Source organism: Chrysochloris asiatica, unplaced genomic scaffold (assembly GCF_000296735.1).
Source record: "Chrysochloris asiatica unplaced genomic scaffold, ChrAsi1.0 scaffold00019, whole genome shotgun sequence".
Taxonomy (NCBI): Eukaryota; Metazoa; Chordata; class Mammalia; order Afrosoricida; family Chrysochloridae; genus Chrysochloris; species Chrysochloris asiatica.
Window position 1 is genome coordinate 21,274,125 of NW_006408537.1, and position 20,268 is coordinate 21,294,392.

The 20,268-nt window shown below is 36.1% G+C and overlaps 1 protein-coding gene across 1 annotated transcript in view; it reads left to right on the forward strand.

Moving 5' to 3' along the window:
* The window catches only part of BAI3 (brain-specific angiogenesis inhibitor 3), a 1,099,520-nt gene that overhangs the window by 571,879 nt on the left and 507,373 nt on the right, over window positions 1-20,268 (forward strand). Inside the window, exon 12 of the mRNA XM_006835746.1 lies at window positions 1,746-1,854. Within this exon, the coding sequence (XP_006835809.1) occupies window positions 1,746-1,854 (109 nt within the window). The remainder of the gene's footprint in view (window positions 1-1,745; window positions 1,855-20,268) is intronic.

Below are 20,268 nucleotides of genomic sequence, written 5' to 3' on the forward strand. Positions count from 1 at the left end.
CCTCGGAAACCTTATACAGGGTCGCTATGGGTCGGAACCGACTCGATGGCACATAACAACAACAATTAGAATGGGGATGATGGACTTTCAGAATTTTTATTTAGTGACAACAAATGTAGGTAAGAAATAGGACTTTTTACCAAGATTTTTCAGAAATTACAAAATCATGTCTGTACTATGCATGTGTAAGTGTAATAACTTTTTTTTTCACTTCTTCATGTATACATAAGCATATTTGTATTGTGGATATTTGGTGTCTGATTTTTATAGAGGCCCAGCCACAAATCACATTACCCACACTGTTGCCCGCTACCCATACTATCTAACATGTCCTCCTCCTATTTAGTCCCCTTCCACCTTTTACAATGTGCTTTCCTGTTAATCACAGTGTTTCTTTCTCTTCTGGACTACCCTTTGCAAATACAAAGCAACTAGAACTCTAATCCACTCAATTTTTCATGGCTTACAGGTACAATGGCGCTGGATGGCTAAGGCAAAGTGAACCTAACTTCAAAAGACATTCTGTTCTAAAATAGTTGTATATAATACAGCTTGACTTTATGAGTTTTACGAGTTACACAAGCAAAAAATGCTTGTGGCCTTTTAAATGACCTTCACATTGCACACATTATAAGCTACTGCAAGATTAGGTTGTCTTTTTTTTTTCTTAAGTATAATTTATAAGACATGAGGTAACATGGGGTATGAGAAAAAAAAGTTTGAACTGTGAAGGCAGATAGTATTGTAGGTACATAGTTAGTAGATCTATGGGTAGGTCCTGCCTGAGCCACCAGCAAAGACAGAGTATGACCTTTGATATATTGTTTAACCTCTTTGAGTTTCTCCTTCTTGTCTAAAATAAAAATAAAATTTCAGGCTCATAAATATGATTTATATATGTACATATGAACTATCTATGCCAGAGTTATTATGATCCAAAAAACCACTGTCGATATGATTCATATAGAGACTATAATAATTTTTAAACAATAAATATTTTCCCCAGGATATGTATTTACTATGCAATGACTTAATAGTTTGAGAATACCCTCATCATAGTGATAATGCTTTCTTTCCTAGTGTTTTTGGGTGCCATCAAGTCAGTTTCATCTCATAGCAACATTGCATTCTGTGCTTACCAGTGATTTACCAGTCCAGTGCTTATCCTACAGCACCGCACCAGGGTTCTTTTTTTCTGTAATGTTATTTTATGTTACTGTTAAATGCCATTGACTCAGTTCTAACTCATGGAGACCCTGTTTAGGATTTCTGAGGAGTAACTGGTGAATTTGAACCACTGACATTTGCAGTGCAAACCGATCTTGTGATACAGTACTTATCCTATAGTGCCACACCAGGACTCCCTTTCTTTATATAGATGCTAAGTAATACGGTAAAAAGAGCTCAAATTTAGTGTTTGTTTTATGTTATATGCAAGTAAGGAAAGGGACCCATCTAAAGTAAGGCCATGTTATTTCTGCGTAGAAAACCTCTAAGATGTTTTGAGTTTTCTTAGCTATGTAGAGGATTAATCATTTTGTCACAATGCCTTGAAAGTCCTTGTTGTGTGATGTCTGATGTCTTCCTCAATTATTATTTCCAAATTTACAGCTGTTACCAGTTTCAGAAAGTTGTTAAAATAAACTAGAACTCTCTTGTGACCTGGTGACATAGTCTTTAAATTTGATTCATGTATTTCATTATAAAAACATTGTTTTCTATCTAACCTTTACTTATTTTTGTAGATTTATCCAGGATCAATAGAGTTAATGCAGGTGATTGAAGATTTTATACACATTGTTGGAATGGGGATGATGGAGTTTCAGAATTCATACTTAATGACTGGAAATGTAGGTAAGAAATAGGATTTTTTCATAAAATCTTTCTGAAATTAAAAAAAATTGCAAGTATCTACGTCATTCATTTGTAAGTGTAGTGTCCATTGTTTATGTCTTCAAGTATATGCAATTAATTATATTAAAAATAGTATCTGATTTTTAGATAGGCCCAACCACATATATATTATACATACATGCACACATGCACAATCACACACATTGGTGCATGCATCTATATGGATCTGTATGAATGCATGTAGGCCAACTTGTGTTTATCTACACATGAAAGTGTGAAGCGGGGAGAGTATATGTTTCCTTTTTCTTTTGTCAAATGCTCATTGCTATCCTAACTGTTTTTGAAAATGTATTCACTTGTATGTTTGAGGAAAATGAGCCTTCATAACCTTGTAAACATTGTTGATGAAAATACCGAGCTCCTTTCTTGCTTGTATCTCAAGTAGGTGCTGAATCTGTGTGTGTTGTGAAACACTTCACAGTGACTTTAAGGGTCATGGCAATTGCAACACTGCTACCACTCCAACTTTCTTGAAATTCTCAAGGATATAGTATGTCTCTCAGTCCCTCTGCTGGGAATTCAGGAATGCTAGAGTATATAAAATTTCTTCCATCATTTACTTTTAATACTGACTCATACAATTTCTGTTAAATGCAGCTGAGTCGGTAACAACTTATAGTGATCCTGTATAAGGTTTCTAAGGTTTTAAATCTTTGAGAGAACAGAAAACCTCATCTTTCTCCCATAGAGTGGCTGGTGGGCTCAAACCAAGGACCTTGTGGTTTACAGTTCAGTGCTTATAGTATGGAGTCTCCACACTCCCAACTCTTAAACAGTAGAAACAAACTATAGAGAGAAGCAAAACCTATACATATACTCCACAATTACATTGAGCTAGCAGCAATTATATTACCTAAATTGAACATTTCTCTTAGTAGTCAAAAAACAAACAAACAAACAAACAAACAAAAAAACCCCTCAAGAATAGAAAAACAGTCTTCTTAAATGTTGTACACATTGAACTGAGATTGGTTTACAGTTTTCTTACTTTTTTCAAGCTTTGCCTCATACTGCTACTGTGATTCAAAGATTTTCTTTCATTTGCCATGCCTTAGTGGTCTTCACATACAGATCAATGAACTGTAAAAATAGCATGTTTAACTAAATATATTCTACCTTGTATTCATATTCACAAGTTGCTTAGGTTTGGTTTCTGGAGTAGGAAGAGACCAACCTTCATGGGGATTAGCTAGAGGGATTCAACTAGTATATAGCATAATTAAAAAAAATTTTTTTTAATGATTAAGTCTTGGTCATTTATTTTATGCTTCATAACTTCTGAAAGTCCACTAGTCCTGTAGGTACTAATTTGATGCTATAATACCTTCCACCATGTTGACCTCAGATTGCCATGGGTTATACCTAACTACCAGTGGTTATACCTAAATTCAGTAAAGACAGTCTATGTAATGGAGTAATCAAAAGTCAGGAGGCCTTTTGATGCTCTTTCATGCAGCTTAAGGTCTAACTAGTTAAACTGATGCCTTAATGCTCCCTCTGGACTATCTAAAGTTCCCAGAGTTTTTCCCAGACTGAGTGTGCAGCAGCTTGAGTTGGTTCAGGAATGGAGTAAACTGCCCTTATTGTAAACAATGATGAAAGAAGAGACCAAAGGGAGTATCATTATTGAATAAATTCAGAAAACAGAGTAAATCCCAATCAAATTGGTATTCTAAAATAACTTAGCTGGAAGGGGAAAACATCTGGATTAACACAATCAACCAGGAGTTACAGGGCGCTATAAGAAAATAAACTTAAGAGAGAGTCAGGAGATGCTGATCAATCAAGCAAAAAAACACCTCCCATGAAGCTATGCAGTTTCTTGGATGGGTGGGGAATTAATTATGAAAAAAGGCTCCATGCCAGATTGGACAATTAAAATAATTTACTAGTATCTAGAGTAGAAAAAAAGAAAGAACTATTGTTTTCTTTTTCTTCTTGTAAATGTTAACATCTAATTATAAAAGGCACTGCTATTTAAAAGTATTATCAAAATCAATACATGGCATTTGTTCAGAATGTGTTTGGGAAAAAACCCAAAACTGTAAAACACAAAGCTAATCTCAGAGTATAGTAAAGTTGAACTTGAATTTAAAGTAGGCTATTTCAGAAGAAGAAGGAAAAAAAAAAAGTATGTCAAATTCTCTATGGTTCTTTTCTTATATGCTGTAAAAATACTATGAATGTCTCCTTAAAACTTGCAAATATTCATTCTTCTTTGCCTTTATTTTGATTTATCAAAAGTGTAAGTTTGAAGTTTTAGTGCAAATTTTTTTCATTGTGGTTATACTGTTTAGGGTTTTCTATTGGTTATTATCATGAAACTTTAAAAGGTGTATTCAACATAATAACTCAAAGCAACTGAATGTTGCAAATCAATTCAATATTGTCCTATATTGTCTTTATCTTGTGTAAGGACAGTGTGATGAGAAGGGCTTTTTAGCCTTCTCATCACTTGTGTAGTTTATAAAGATCCTGAACATTATTAAGTGATTATACAAAGAGACCTTATTTGTTGTTGATTTTTCCAAATACTAGTCAGGATGTGGTATATAGTAGTTTGATGACCAAACAAGAGGTTGCTCCTCATAATATTAAGCATTTTCCAAAGTTTATCTACTAGTATCAAATTGAATACTGTGAATAACAATCAGTTACTCTTCTGTTGCTTCAGGTTATCCAGTCTGATACTAGTATGGTAAGTATGTGCTGTGGAGTCGGTTCTGACTCATAGCGACCCTGTTCAGGGTTTCTGAGACTGTAAATCTTTACGGGAGCAGAAAACCTCATCTTACTCCCGCGGAACAGCAGGTAGTTTTAAACTGCTGACCTTGCGGTTCACAGCCCAATTCATAACCACTAAGATACTCATGTACATACTACCAATTACTGTAAAGTTGACTCTGGCCCATGGTGATTTCATGTTGTTAGAGTAGAACTGTGTCCCACAGGGTTTCAGTGGCTGATTTTCTGAAAGTATATTGCCTGGCCTTTTTTTTTTTGAGGATCCTCTGAGTAGTCTTGAACTGCCAACTATTTTGTTAGTAGCCAAGCAGGGTAACTATACACCACTCAAAGATTCTGTTGTTGTATATAAAACATGATATGCTGTTTGGTTTGACCTTTCCAATATTTCTGGACAAGAATATGCATATACATGCATATGTACTATATAATATACTATAAAATGTACTATATACTATTTACATAATATATGTATATATAGCAATGTATCTTATATATTATATATACTTATATACTATAAAATGTATCTTATATACTATAAAATGTATAGTAGCAAATTTTTAAGTTATGAGTTGGCATTCATTAGCCTCTCATCCTGAGTCAAAATATTAATTATCCAATGTTGGTATCTTTTTTGCTTGTTAAACTACACACAGCTGAAGATATTCCATATAAACCATTTCAACATGTGCAATTCAGTGACATTGATTATATTCCTCAAGTTGCGGGAGACATAATTCCTTTCATAAAAAAATTAAAATGAAATTAAGCACACTGTGGGTCTCCAACAGACTATTGCTGACATTTTTATAAAATGTTAGAAGAAAAACTAGTTACTTGGTTAAGTGGAAATGTAGCAAGTATTTTGACTCTTTGAATAATTTATTTTAATTTTTTTCTGTTGAGACTATGCACAGCAGAACACACACCAATTCAATCGTTTCTGTAGGTACAATTCACTGGCATTAATTATATAATTTTTTGAGTTGCACGACAATTCTCACCTTCATTTTCTAAGTCATTCCTCCTCCATTGACATAAACTTGCTGACCCCTAAGTTTTCTCCTTAATCTTTTGAGTTACTATTGTCAATATGCTCCCATAGGGATAGTTCTTAAAAGAACACAATGCTTAAGTCAGATATTTTTTACTAATTAAGCTAACATATTATTTGGTGTTAAGAAGACTTCAGGGAATATTTCTGGTGTGAGGTTTAAGGTGATTTCTATTTTCCTGGAGCAACAGAGGGAGAGGAAAATATGGGATGTGTGGCTAATTGTTTTCATGAGCAACTGTAACCTTTGCTTTGACTACTGACTGTTTTGAACAAAGACTTTGTGAAACAAACCTGGTGAAAAGGGGAGACATGTGGAAGAAAATTCAGTTTCTCATGTAAAGCACTTTCTGGAGCTGTGGAAGCTAGATGCACTCCTGAAACTACTGCCTAAATATAAAAATCAAATATTGCCCAGATATAATAATCATATACACACACAGCATTTAAGTGATAAATTGTTATTGTTGCTAAGTGCCATTGAATTGGTTGTGACTCATAGTGACACAGTATAGGGTTTCTGGGGAGTGACTGGGGATCTTGAACAGCCCACCTTGTGATTCACACCGACCTTGCAGTTTAGCACATTAGCTCTCAGTGCCACACCAGGACTCCAAGTGATGAATAGAAACTAGGAATCTAAGAATGTTTGCTGATGATTTATAGAAATATTCTTGATAGTGTGGTTGATAAAAACTAAACAATTCCAAAAGATCATTATGTATAAATATCCACCTCACTTTCCTAGAATATAGATAATACTCGTAAGTTCCCTGAGAAAGAGAGTGATGAATAGCCAAAAATAAATGTTATGCAATTTAATAAGAAATTCTCAGAACCTCACTAATAGACTGTTTATTTTATTTTAGCTTTAAATATAGTCTCAGTATATGTGTTTCCTGGATTCTGGTTTAGAAAACATAATTCAAATGTAGAGAAAGAGCTGTTAGTGGTAGGCATATAGTAAGGAGAATATATGAAATAAGGAAAAAGAAGTACTAAAAGAATGCAACAAATAGAGTATGGTGTCCATTTTGTGAGACCAGGCAACTCTTAATGCCTCACTGTTGAAAACATTAATTCTAAGGTTTAGAACAATAATTGATGTTTAACGTTATGGTTTTAATTAGTCAAGATAAAAGTTCCTGAATTCTGATTAAGAAGACAGATAAATAGGTGAAGTATCTTAAAAAGCTTTTATTTTTCTCCAAAAAAATGGCTTCAATGAAAAGGTTAAACTTTTCTTTTATCTGAAAAATGTTCCTACATGTATCATCATTTGATAAATGAAATGCTGTTATACGAAAAAAAATATCAACATTCTAGTGTATGTGAATTCATTCATTTTTCTAGGGAGCAAGATCCTACCTTTGATCAGATTCTCCAAAGATTTGTGACCTTGGAAAGTTTAATGAAAGACTTGGGAAAATAGTTATACTAACAAAAATGTTAAGCATGCCAGTGCATTTATTAAAGCATTAGAATACAATTTTCAATGTTCATCTGATGTTCCTGCAAAGACTTACAGCCTCAGAAGCCCTACACGAGGTTGCTATGAGTTGGAACAGACTTGACAGCACTTAGCATCAATAAGAACGATCTAAATATTCCATTAAAAATAGATATATGACCATTTTAATACAATTAAGTTAATTAGGACTTTGTTGTTAGGTTCCATCAAGTAGACTCTGACGTAGGACAACCCCATGTATTTTGGAGTAGAATGGCTCCATGGGGTTTTCAAGGTTGGAACCTTTTGAAAGCAGAACACCATGTATGTCTCTCAGTGGGTTAGAATAACCTACCTTTTGGCTAGTAGTCACGTGCATAACTGTGCTGAAAAAGTGAATGCATTAAGTAATGCTACAGAGATTTCAGATTTCAATATGCCTCATTTATTATAAGATTGTATTTTAAATGTTCTAAACTAGTGTAAAGGCAAACGGTCTTTATTTTAGCCAAAAATGGGCATTGTAGCAATCTTTTTAAAATTTATCAATAAGGTCAGAGGGAACCATATCTTGATATTATTTAATATGAATTTAGTTACTTTTCTTCCACATTTAAAAATGCTGTCTAAAGAGTGATTCATACTTTCTGACTATACTTCTTCTCCAAAGATTTTCTCTTCAGTGCCTTGAAGTCAAGTATTTCTCCCATCATTTTTCTGAATCTCCTCTTGGAAAAAACCTCACGAAACTCCCAACTGCCAAATGAATCCTCTTCCCATTTCTCATCCTCCAGGTCCTCTATTTCTTGCTAACTAAATCTTTCCTTTTTGAAACTGTCCTTTAGCAGTTTTTATATTAGCCATAGTATACAGTGTTGCATACCATAAAACTGTTGTTTTGTTTTTTAAGTGCCATTGTTGTTGTTGTTAGGTGCCATCGAATTGGTACCGACTCATAGCGACCCTCCGCACAACAGAACAAAACACTGCCTGATCCTGAGCCATTGAGTTGGTTCCAATTCCAAAAGCGGCTGGTAGGTTTGAACCGCCAACATTGAGGTTAGCAGCCCAGTGCTTGTCCTACAGCAGTGTCATTCCAGGACTCCACAAAATATACAAAAGGATGAAAATTAGACTCATGAAAATTTGGGATTTTTTTCAAGTCAATAGCTTAAAACAAATAAGGCCCAGATGTTTGCATTTCCAAACGAAAATGAAATGTACTTTACTTGATTAGAACAATAGGACACATGCATACATCTTCATTACTATATGAATATTTGCCTAAAGTTGCAATGGGTAGTTTTTAAGTTTTTTTTAAATTATATATTCAGTCATGTGTTTCCCACAATGACCTACTGTCATATAGTATATTAGTTTTACTAATTGTTAATAATAATTATTATTATAATTAGAAAAGGACTTAATGTAGTTTTGGAAAGATGGCTGGATTGTTGACAATTCAAGATGAAGGGGAGTGTCTGCTAAAGAGGTGGGCTACATTTTAGAACAGTATTTTAAAGCAAACAATATAGAGATGTCAAAGGTCAGATAGTGTTTAGGGGATGGCATATAGTCTACCTAGCTACAAACATATACGTACTGAAGTAATGAAAGTGAAATAAAATTGGAGAGGCTTATTAAGACATAGTAGGGATGGCTCTGAATTCTAAACCAGTAATTAGCCACTGAAGCTTAATTTGATTTGAGCTTTACATTGATAAGACATATATTGTAGCAGAAAACAATGGATTGAGATTGGAAAAGACCATAAACATGGGAGGACTAGTTAAAAAGTTCTTTTACAGTAATCCATACAAGAGCAAAGAAGTCAGTTTGAGGATTAAGGTACACCAGACCCAAACCATGGTATTTTCAGTAGTCTCATATGGAGTCCTGTAGTGGCTAATGCATGTGGACTAATGTGTCAGACTGCAAAGTCGTTTGAACTGCACTGTTGGTGGTTCAAGCTCACCAGCTGCTCCTTGGAAACCCTTTGTAGGGTCACTATGGGTCAGAATTGACTCATCGACACTTAACAACAACATATGCATATGAAAGTTAAACAATGAATAAGGAAGAATGCAGAAGAGTTGATGCATTCGAGTTATGGTGTTGGAGGGGAATATTAAATATACCATGGACTGCCAAAAGAACAAATAAATCTGTGTTCGAAGAAGTATAGCCAGAATACTCCTTAGAAGTCAGGATAGCCAGACTTCGTCTCTCATACTTCGGACATAGTATTAGGAGGGAGCAGTCATTGCAGAAGGACATCATGCTTGGTAAAGTAGAAAGTCAGCGAAAAAGAGGACTAGTTCCAATGAGATGGATTGGCACAGTGGCAGTAACAATGGGATCAAGGTTAGCAATGATTGCGCAGATGGCACAGGGTCAGATAGTTTCATTCTGTTGTACACAAGGTCACTATGAGTCGGTACTGACTCAACAGCACCTAACACCAATGCAAGACATAATGGCAGTAAGTGACAATGTTATTGTTATTATTGTTGTAAAGTACCATCTAGTTAGTTCTGATTCATAACTACTCTGTGTAGGATTTCCAAAAAGTGGATAGTGACTTTGAACAACCAACCTTGTGGTTCAAACTGACTTTTCAATCCAGTGCATAATTTATCCTACAGTGTAATAATACTAGTAAGAAGAGGAATAAATAGGTGGGTATGAATTTGAGACTCTCTTTGAGGTTATAATTGATAGAACATGATAATGTGGGAAAAGGGGAAGGAATTGAGGTTATATTTATTTGACATTTGAGAATGTCTTCTATGTGCAAATGTAATCTCCAGTGAAATAAGGAAATGAAGTGTTGGACTTTAATGGAAAAGTCAAATCTATACATACACACTAAGGAATCAACTACATAAAAAATCACTTGAAATCATAAAAATGTTTAAGATGATCAAAACAATAATAAGAAGGAAGAAAGTTACAGCAATGCTTGCATTAAAAATGGAGAGACTAAGAGAATCAGAGTAAGAGAAGTAGGAGACAGAGGTAGGAGAGACAAAAAGTTACAAAATGGGGAAATATAAAGTCAGAAACTACCAGTTGTTCCATGGGATAAAGATGAGGCTTTCTGCTCCTGTAAAGATTTACAGCCTCAGAAACCCTGTACAAGGTCACTGTGAGTTGGAACCGACTCTACGGCACATAGCAACAACAACAACATCATGTAATTTATCATATGAAGACCACATTTCACAATGAATCCTGTAGTTCATATCTGTTGCTAGTGAAGTTAATGAAAGCAGCAGTCAAGAAATCAAATGATCAATTGCTGAAGGAAAATCTGTTGTACAAGACCTCTTTAAAGTGTTCAAGAGCAAAAATATCAGTTTGAGGACTAAGGTGTGCCTAACCCAAGCCATGATATTTTCAGTTACCTCATGTTCATGTCAAAGTTGGACAATGAATGAGGAAGACTGTAGAAGAACCAGTGCATTTGAATTATGGTATTGGAGAAGAGTTTTAAACGTATCATGGACTGTCAGAAGATCAAATAAATCTGTGTTGGAAGAAGTAAAGTTCGAATGCTTCTTAGAAGCTAGGATGGCAAGAATTTGTCTCTCATACTCAGGAGGGCCCAGTCTCTAGATAGGGATGTTGTTGTTGTTGTTGTCAGGTGCCATCGAGTCGGAACTGACTCATAGCGACCCCATGCACAGCAGAACGAAACAATGTCTGATCCTGGCCCAACCTCACTACCGTCGCCACACTTGACGCCATCAATGATGTCACCTGGCTGATCCATCTCGTTGGGGGTCTTCCTCTTTTTCTCTGACCCTCCACCTTACCCAGCATGACATCCTTCTCCAGCGACTGTTTTCTCTGGACAATGTGTCCAAAGTATGAGAGACGAAGCCTAGCCATCTTGGCCTCCAAGGAGCACTCTGGTTGCACTTCTTCCAAAACAGATCTATTGGTTCTTTTGGCAGTCCACGGCACTTTCAGTATTCTCCTCCAACACCACAACTCAAAGGCATCAATTCTTCTACGATCTTCCCTATTCACTGTCCAGCTTTCGCATCCATATGCTTAATAAAGTGGAGGTTCTGCTAAAAAGAGGAAGACCCCAAACAAGATGAATTGGCACAGTGGCATCCACCATGGGCTCAAATGTAACAATAATTGTGAGGATGGTGCATGAACGGGGAATATATTGACAGCATACTGAAAGTATATTGACAAACGTACTTATAAAGTATATTTTGTTCTGTTGTACATAGGTCACTACAAAGAATACTACAGTTGAGAAAAACTACATGTGATTACTGGTGGAATACATAAAATTCTCTAGGAAAAGTACAGACACAAGTGAACATGATCTAAATTTCAGTGTTTTTAAAATGGCTTCTATAGATCGTACAATTAACATTTTGATACAATTATCTCCAGGGATTTAATTTGCACAGATGACTGTTTTTACACCCACTTACTGCTATCTCACAATTGTTCCTTAGGAATTATTCAAAGTTGACAATATCAGAAAAAAAGTGGATGTTTTCAGGCTAACAATATCTCTAAGTACAGAACATTATAATTACTAGCTGTAAAAAAATTTGAAAGTTACTCCTATGCATAAACTCTATAAAAGATACAAGTTTCTCTGGAGTGCAGTTTCAATTCCTGTCTAGTAATCCAATAAGGCCAGTGTCTTGAATGTATTAAACTTAAAATATTCTCTGGTAGCGTAGTGGTTACGAATCGGGCTGCGAACCTTAAGGTCAGCAGTTCGAAACTACCAGCCGCTCCGCAGGAGAAAGATGAGGCTTCCTACTCCAGTAAAGATTTACACCCTCGGAAACCTTGTACAGGGTCGCTATGGTTCGGAACCGACTCGACGGCACGTAACAACAACAACAAACTAAATACCACTGTCTATTCTTGCTTGAGAAATATGAATACTGGGGTTTTCAAAATGAACATTCATACTTGATATTTTCTGAAATTGAATCCAAATTCAATCTAAAGAATGGTATAATATGATTTTGACATTTCATCTCACTCCACAATGCCCTCTCATCAACATAATATCTATGTTATTTCTGATATTCACTGGTAAAACTTAATCATGTCCTTGGTAGAACATCTTGTTCTTCAATTGAGACACTAACCTTGTATCTGATGATGTAAATATAAAAATAAAGTAGCTTCTCTTTCTAGGTTTATTTTCCTTTTTTGTTACTTCTTTGTTTTGTGGTTCTCACATCTCTAACTTATTCAACTTCCTTTCTTTAAAAATAAGACATTGGTAGTCAGTTGACACCAAACCTGAGAGATACACAATTTACACCTTTAAAAAAATTTTATTTACAGCACCTGACGTTTGTTCAGTAAGCTAGACTTGAGTTCTAAAGTGTCAGTTTCTACATCCGCCTCTTGACTCTCTCCCACTCATGCTAGACACAGGAGCAAGCTGCATGTTTGTCTGTAGGTCAGAAAGAGAAATTAAAAATACCTGTGTTTTTGTTTTTTTAAATGTTATTAACACACTGGTTCCATTGAGATAAATAAATAATTAAACATAGTCTTAAACTCTGACTTTGGATGATAAGCAGCATTGGATGTATTAGTTTCTTAAGGCTACCAAAACAAAATACCACCATACCATGGCTTTAAAAAACGGAAATGTATTATCTCACAGTTTTGTGGACTTACATCCAAATTCAGGTTAATAACAGCTCCACACTCTCTCAGTGGTCTCTCAAGGAAAATTCTTCCATGTCTCTTTCATCTCTCCTTAGCGCCTGGAGTTTCTGGGCACTACTGGACTCAATGTTTGGTATCACCCAGTGCAGTAACTAATGGTATCATCCCTCCATGGTCCTCCTCCCATACCAGACCATACAGAATCTTTAATAAAGTCTTTGGTGCTAATGTTACTTGTAAATTATAATTCCTGTGATCACTGAATATAATGGCAATAAAAGTAACATAAACAACTATCAAAATGAAAATTTCACCTTTAAATTACAATAGCACACACTGGTAAAACCACTAGATTTGAAGAGTCAACAACAGCAACTGCATCCAAGTCATTATTATATGTAATTGTATAATATATATATATATATGTGTGAATATATTATACAACATTATATAATTATATAGTTGTATAGTAATAATGACTTGAATGAGGTTGTTGTTGTTGCTAAGTGTCCTCAAGTCTGTTGGGTCTCACAGCAACCTTGCATAGGGTTTCTGAGGAGTGGCTGTTGGTTTTGAGCCACCATCCTTGTAGTTAGTAGCCTGTTGCTTCTCTTACAGAACCACACCAGCACTCAGTTGTTGTTGCTTTTAAGTGCCATCAAATCAGTTCTGACCCATAGGAACCCTGTATAGGATTTCCAAGGAGCAACTGGTAAGTTTGAACCACCAGCTTTGTGGTTCAAAGGGACTTTGCAGTTCAGCTCATTAACTTACAGTGCCACACCAAGACTCAGGAGAAGGTTCAAAAAGTAAATTAATGTAGACTTTTATATTTGTCAAAAAAAAATATAATAATCTTGTGGTTGTTGTTGTTAGGTGTCATTGAGTTGGCACCAGCTCATAGAGACGTTATGCACAGCAGAACAAAACACTGCCCAATCCTGGGCCAACCTCACTACTCTTGCCACACTTGAGTCCATCGATGGTGCCACTTGGCCAATCCATCTCATTGGGGGTCTTCCTCTTTTTCTCTGACCCTCCACCTTACCAAACATGATATCCCTCTCCAGTGACTGGTCATGTCTGAAGTATGAGAAACATCTTGGCCTCCAAGGAGCATTCTGGCTGCACTTCTCCCAAAATGGATCTATTGGTTCTTTTGGCAGCCCATTGCGCTTTCAATATTCTCCTCCAACACCATAACTCAAAAACACCAATTATTCTATGGTCTTCCTTATTCACTGTCCAGCTTTCACATGCATATGAAGTTATTGAAAATACCATGGCTTGGGTCAGGCGCACCTTAGTCCTCAAGCTGACATCTTTACTCTTCAACACTATAAAAAGGTCTTGTGCAGCAGATTTACCTAATGCAATACGTCATTTGATTTCTTGATTGCTGCTTCCATGAATGTTGATAGTTGATCCAAGAAGAATGAAGTCCTTGACAACTTCAATCTTTTCTCTGTTGATAAGAATGTTGTTTATTGGTCCAGTGGTGAGGATTTTTAGTGGTGCTGTATGTTAATTGCAAAATTGGTTTGAACCACAAGGTTGGAGGTGCAAACTCACCAGCAGCTTCTCGAGAACCCTATACAGGGTTGCTATGAGCTGGAATTGACTTGATGGCACTTACCAACAACAACAACAACAAGTAAAAAATATTTTTATTATAACTAACTACAGAAATATTTAAAACAACATAAATAACATCATGATAAATGGAGAAAAGACAAAGTTGTCAAAGACTTCATTTTGCTTGTATCCACAATCAAAGCTCATGGAAGCAGCATTCAATAAATCAAATGACATATTGCTTTAGGTAAATCTGCTGCAAAAGATCTTTTTAAAAAGGTTTTTAAAGCCATTATATTTTCAATTGCCTTATATGCATGTGGCAGTTGGACAATGTAAAAGGAAGACCACAGAAGAATTGATTCGTTTGAGTAATAGTGTTGGCAACAGATATTGAAAGTACCGTGGACTATTAGAAGAACAAACAAATCTGTCTTGGAAGAAGTACAGTCAGAAAGCTTCTTAAAAATGAGAATTGCAAGATTTTGTCTTTCACACTTGGGACATATGAGGAAGGACATCATTGTTGGGCAAGTGGAGGGTCAGTAAAAAAGAGGAAGATACTCAATGAGAAGGATTGAAATATTGGCAGCAACATAATAACAATTGTGAAGGTGGTACAAGAGCAGACAGTGTTTCAGTCTGTTGTGCATAGTACGGATGCTCTGAGTTGGAGCTTACTTGAGAGCATTTAATGGCAACAAGGGTATATATATTTTTAAAAGAATAAATTTGTGTTGCAATATTGTACAGAATGTATATAGTCATGTTTGTGTTGCCCCATCTAACAGTGACATCTGGCATGGTCTGAACCCTCTTGTGATTCCACTGCTTTAGCTTGTAGCCATTCTCACGTCCTCTTTTCCCCCCTGTAAGTGCCTTTTTCTGGGTCTGTCCTCTTTTATGAAAAGTCATTCAAAAGAGATTAGGATTAGGATGGATGGACACTATTCTACCATGCCCTCATTTAATTTAAAATCTGAAAACAAACAACAACAAAAAAAAAACAACAAACTTTTATTTATCCACACCTGGTCACATTCACAGGTATAGGAGTTGAGCACCAACGTATCTTTTCATAGGTGTTTGGGGAAATAAATAGCTCCATAGCAATGAATATGTGTGTGTTTTAATTTTTTCTCACTAATATAAATCATCTCATTGTATTTTCTATAATCTACTTCTTCCACATGTTTCAGGTGGAAACACTGATGTGGAAGACTATAGAATTCCCTTCAAGCTTATTTTGGTATATTTTTTATTTGTTCTTTTTCCTGAATTCAACACAAAGTTTTGGCCTTTCTATTTAAACCCATTTTATTCTTATCGTTCTTAGTGAGCTAAAAAAATTTATTCTTAGAAGCCATCACACTCTGTCATTATTCCATCATTTAAAATATTGGTCAGGGTTTATTGTTATTGTAACGTGCCATGGAGTCAGCCCCAACTCATAGTCAGTCCTGTATAGGGTTTCTGAGGAGTGGCTGGTGAGGCTTGAACCACCAACTTTGCACTTCAGATTGACTTTGTAGTCCAGCATATTAACCCAAAGCACCATACCAGGACTCCTTGGTCAGGACTAGAATGAAGTTATTCATTATCATGACTTTTTAAAGCTATTATTCAATCTGAGTTGCCAGTTAATGTATGGAGTAGATCCTATTTTCTAAACATTTTATATTTGTGTTATTTCTTCTACTTGTAAGGTCATAGAGACTCAGAATGAAAGAACTCTTAAGTGTTAACCAACTTCAGTCATAGACAAGGCAGCACCATTTTGGTTTCTTAAGCTTTTAAGCTTTTAAAATTTTTTTTTACATTAAAAATATATTTATCTATGTTGGATAGGTCTTTGCCAAATACCCTCATTCCTACAGTTCAAAAAAATGGTTTACTTTTAGTAGTACTACAGGTAGTCCTCAATTTATCATGGGGTGGATTCTGATGTAAGTCAAATACCTTTTCTTTTTCCTTTTTTGTTTTCATTATTATTGTCTTTTATTATGGCTATGTTTATAAACCATTGAAAATTATCATCTGAGAATAATCCCATCAGCAAATTATGCACTGTAACATTATATGTAGTAAATATTACTAATAATAAAATATGAAAAAAAATGGGACAGTCCTCAGTGTGGCTCATGGTAACTCAAATACAATGTAAGTCGGGAGCTACCTATGCTACCTTTCTTTTAATAATATTAAAAGTACCATGGACTGCCTGAAGAACAAATAAATCTGTGTTGGAAGAAGTACAACCAGAATTCTCTTTAGAAGCCAGGTTGGCGAGATTTCATCGCTCATACTTTCGATATGTTATTAGGAGGGACCAGTCCCTGGAGAAGAGCATCATGCTTGGTAAAGTGGGGGGTCAGCAAAAAAGAGGAAAATATTCAATTAGATGGATTAAAATAGAGGCAGCAACAGTGGGTCAGACGAAATAATTGTGAGGATGAGACAGAACAGGAAAGTGTTTTCACTTGAGGGACTGACTCAATGACACGTAATAACAACAACACCTGAACTACCTTAGTTACAGCCTTGACCTTATGTAGAAGACATTGGTTATGTTATATTGCTTCAGATTATTAGCAGACCTGAGCTCTGGTAGCGTAGTGGTTACGAATCGGGCTGTGAACCTTAAGGTCAGCGGTTCGAAACTACCAGCCGCTCCGCAGGAGAAAGATGAGGCTTTCTACTCCCGTAAAGATTTACACCCTCGGAAACCCTGTACAGGGTCACTATGGGTCGGGACTGACTCAATGGCACTTAACAACACCAACAACTCTCTTAGAAGTTAACTGAATGGGAAAAATTAGATAATATTGCCATGTTTATCAAATTTGTTTTGACACGATGTTCATAGTTGTTTTTAAGTGCTGTTGGGTCATTTTAAACTCACAGCGACCCTGTTTAGGTTTTTTGAGAAGTGGCTGGTGAGTTTGAATCACCAATCTTGCAGTTTAGTGCTTATTCTACAATGCCACATCAAATAGTGCTTCTTGTTCTTGAAATATTATTCCCAAACTAGAAAACAGTGTGAATAGCCTTCCCTTCAGAAACTGAAGTGCCTTAAACTTCTCTATGTTATCCCAATTTCAGGAGTCCTGGTGGCACAGTGATTAAGCACTAGGATGCTAATCAAAAGATCAAAGATTCAAACCCACTAGCAGCTCCATGGGAGAAAGATGTGGCAGTCTGTTTCTGTAAATATTTACAGCCTTGAAACTCTGTGGGGCAGTTCTACTCAGTCCGGTGGCGTCTTGTTGTGACTTGATGGCTTGATTTTTTGCACGTCCCAATTTGTAGCTCTATTCCTAACTATTGCTGTATTCTGAATCTCTCCTGTTGTTTCCAAATCTTGCTTTAACAGCTTTTCCTTCTTTATTTTGTATTAATTTACAATTGAGAGAAACTGTTGTTGTTAAAGTCAGTTCCAACTCATAGTGAACCTGTTTAGGGTTCCCAAGGATGTATATTTTGTGGGAGCAGAAAGCCTCCTCTTTCTCCCTTGAAGCACCTGGGGCTCAAACTGCTGCTGACATTTGAGAAAGCGTAGATTCTTCTCGCTACTTTTGAATGCCATTTTTTTCTTGTAGTACTTTATGGGTATCCATTTGTGTATACATTTAGATGAACATTTATAGTACCAGTCTATTATTTTAAGGAACTCCTCAGAAATGCTATTTTGAGTACAAAAAAGAAATTTTCCTCACCTTTTATTGCATATGCATTCCAAGAAATGTTTCAGTAAAGTATCCCCTATGTCTGACCTGTATAATATAAGCATTTCCCAAATTAGTGCTTTCACAAATATTCACAGAGCCTTTTACTCATGATCACCTTGAAGCTTGAGTTCCAAGGGCAATCACACCGTTTGTCCTACATCACTGCTTCCCATTTAAAGTGGATACATTTCTTTTTTCCTTTGCATGTTAGTAATTGATAGTTAAAGATTTGTTTCATTATCTTGCTCAGCCAACCACACTTTAACTTACTTCTGTTATAAAAAGGACCTCAGTGTAGTTTTTGAGGGGACTCTAGGGAAATCTTATTCTAATATTCTGCATCTCTACATAAAGGTGAAATAAATCCTGACCATTTTTTCCCCTGTTGTATTAATATTCTGCTTAATTATTTCTCTGGATAAATAACTCATTTTTTGCAGATAAATCTTTTTTAATATCTTTTGTATCTTGCTGTTGTTTTTAAGTGCCATTGAGTCTGTTCCAACCCATTAGCAACCCTATATAGGGTTTCTGAGGAGCAGCTAATGAGTTTGAACTGCCAACTTGGAGGTTCAAACTGACCTTGAGTTTCAAATTGACCTTGAGGTCCAGTACATTATCCTGCCACACCACTATGTGAACTTACATTTCACTCATTCAATCTCCATCCCTTCAATAATTGTCTGATAGAAAGCACCTGTTGTTGTTAACAGCCATTGTGTGGTTTCAGACTCATAGCAACCCTGTATTGGGTTTCCGAGGAGCAGCTGAAGGGTTTGAACTGCTAGATACAGAAAAAAATCCTTGGCCCTGAGAGCCATCATTTTGGGGGGTGGTTTTATTTGTTTACTGGGGGGGGGCAAAGCTCATGACTAGAGAAGTCTACAGACATCACAAAAAAATTCATTTGAAAGTATATATATAAAACCAGTTGCAGTTGAGTAATTACCTACACACATGGGACATCATGAGATGTCAGAATAGAACTCTGCTCCATAGGTTTTTCAATGGCTGTATAAATTTTGAGGGGCAAAGTATCTGCTTTTTTTCTTGTTTTAAAACTTTTTGTTGTAAATTGAGTGACATGAAGGTTTACAGAGCATTCCATCATTTTACATTCAACCAATCACACACTTTGTTTCATCTCCATGATTGCAGTCCTCTCAGTGTAACAGCATTTATGCTGCTCCTGCCCAGTGATTCTCGTTTCCTTTCTTTCTTCTTTCCCTGTACTTCAAAGTTTTGTCCTTAGGCAAATGCTGCCCTTTTGATCTTGAATGGTTGACCATTCCTATTGTGTGCATGCCTCACTAATGTTATCTTCCCTTTATTCTTATCTACTGCTTGACTGAAAAGTGAACCAGGAGGGTGAGTCCAGATCCAGATCTGAAGGGTAACCAAGGTCCATAGTCTCGGGGTTCCTCCCTGTCTCCTTCTGGCCAGTAAGCCTGGTCTTTTTAAAAAAACAAAACAAAAAAACTTGTGAGTTTTGTTACACATTTTCTCCTACTCTATCCAAGACTTTCTAATGTCATCCCCTTCTGAGAAGTTAATAGTGGTAGCCAGACACCATCTAGTTCTTCTGGTCTCAGGATAATGATGGTCTTGTGTTCCATTAGTCCATTGGACTCGTTGCTTCCAAGTACCTTCAATTTTCATGACCCTTCTTTCTTCCATACAGGGAGAAAACAATAGTTACACCTTAGATGCAACACGAGCTTCTAAAATCTCAGTTGCTACTCACAAAAGTAGGATGTAGAACATTATCTCTGTGGACTGTGCTATTCCAATTGACCATGGTGTCCCCTGAGACTGTGGTCCTAAACTCCCTGGCCCAGCAACTCATTCCTACAGGTGTTTAGTAATCTTTAAGAAGTTTTCATAGTTTTGCTCCTTATGTGCTCTACCACATTCGTGGTATATTTGTAGTAAAGGTAAATAACCAGGCACAAATATCCTTTGTCAAATCTTTGTGTATTTATGGGTATATACCCACCTCTCTTACCTTATGGAGAAAAGATCGAAGTTGTCAAGGGCTTCATTCTTCTTGGATAAACTATCAACACTCACAGAAGCAGCTGTCAAGAAATCAAAGGATGTATTGCATTTGGCAAATCTGCTGCACAAGA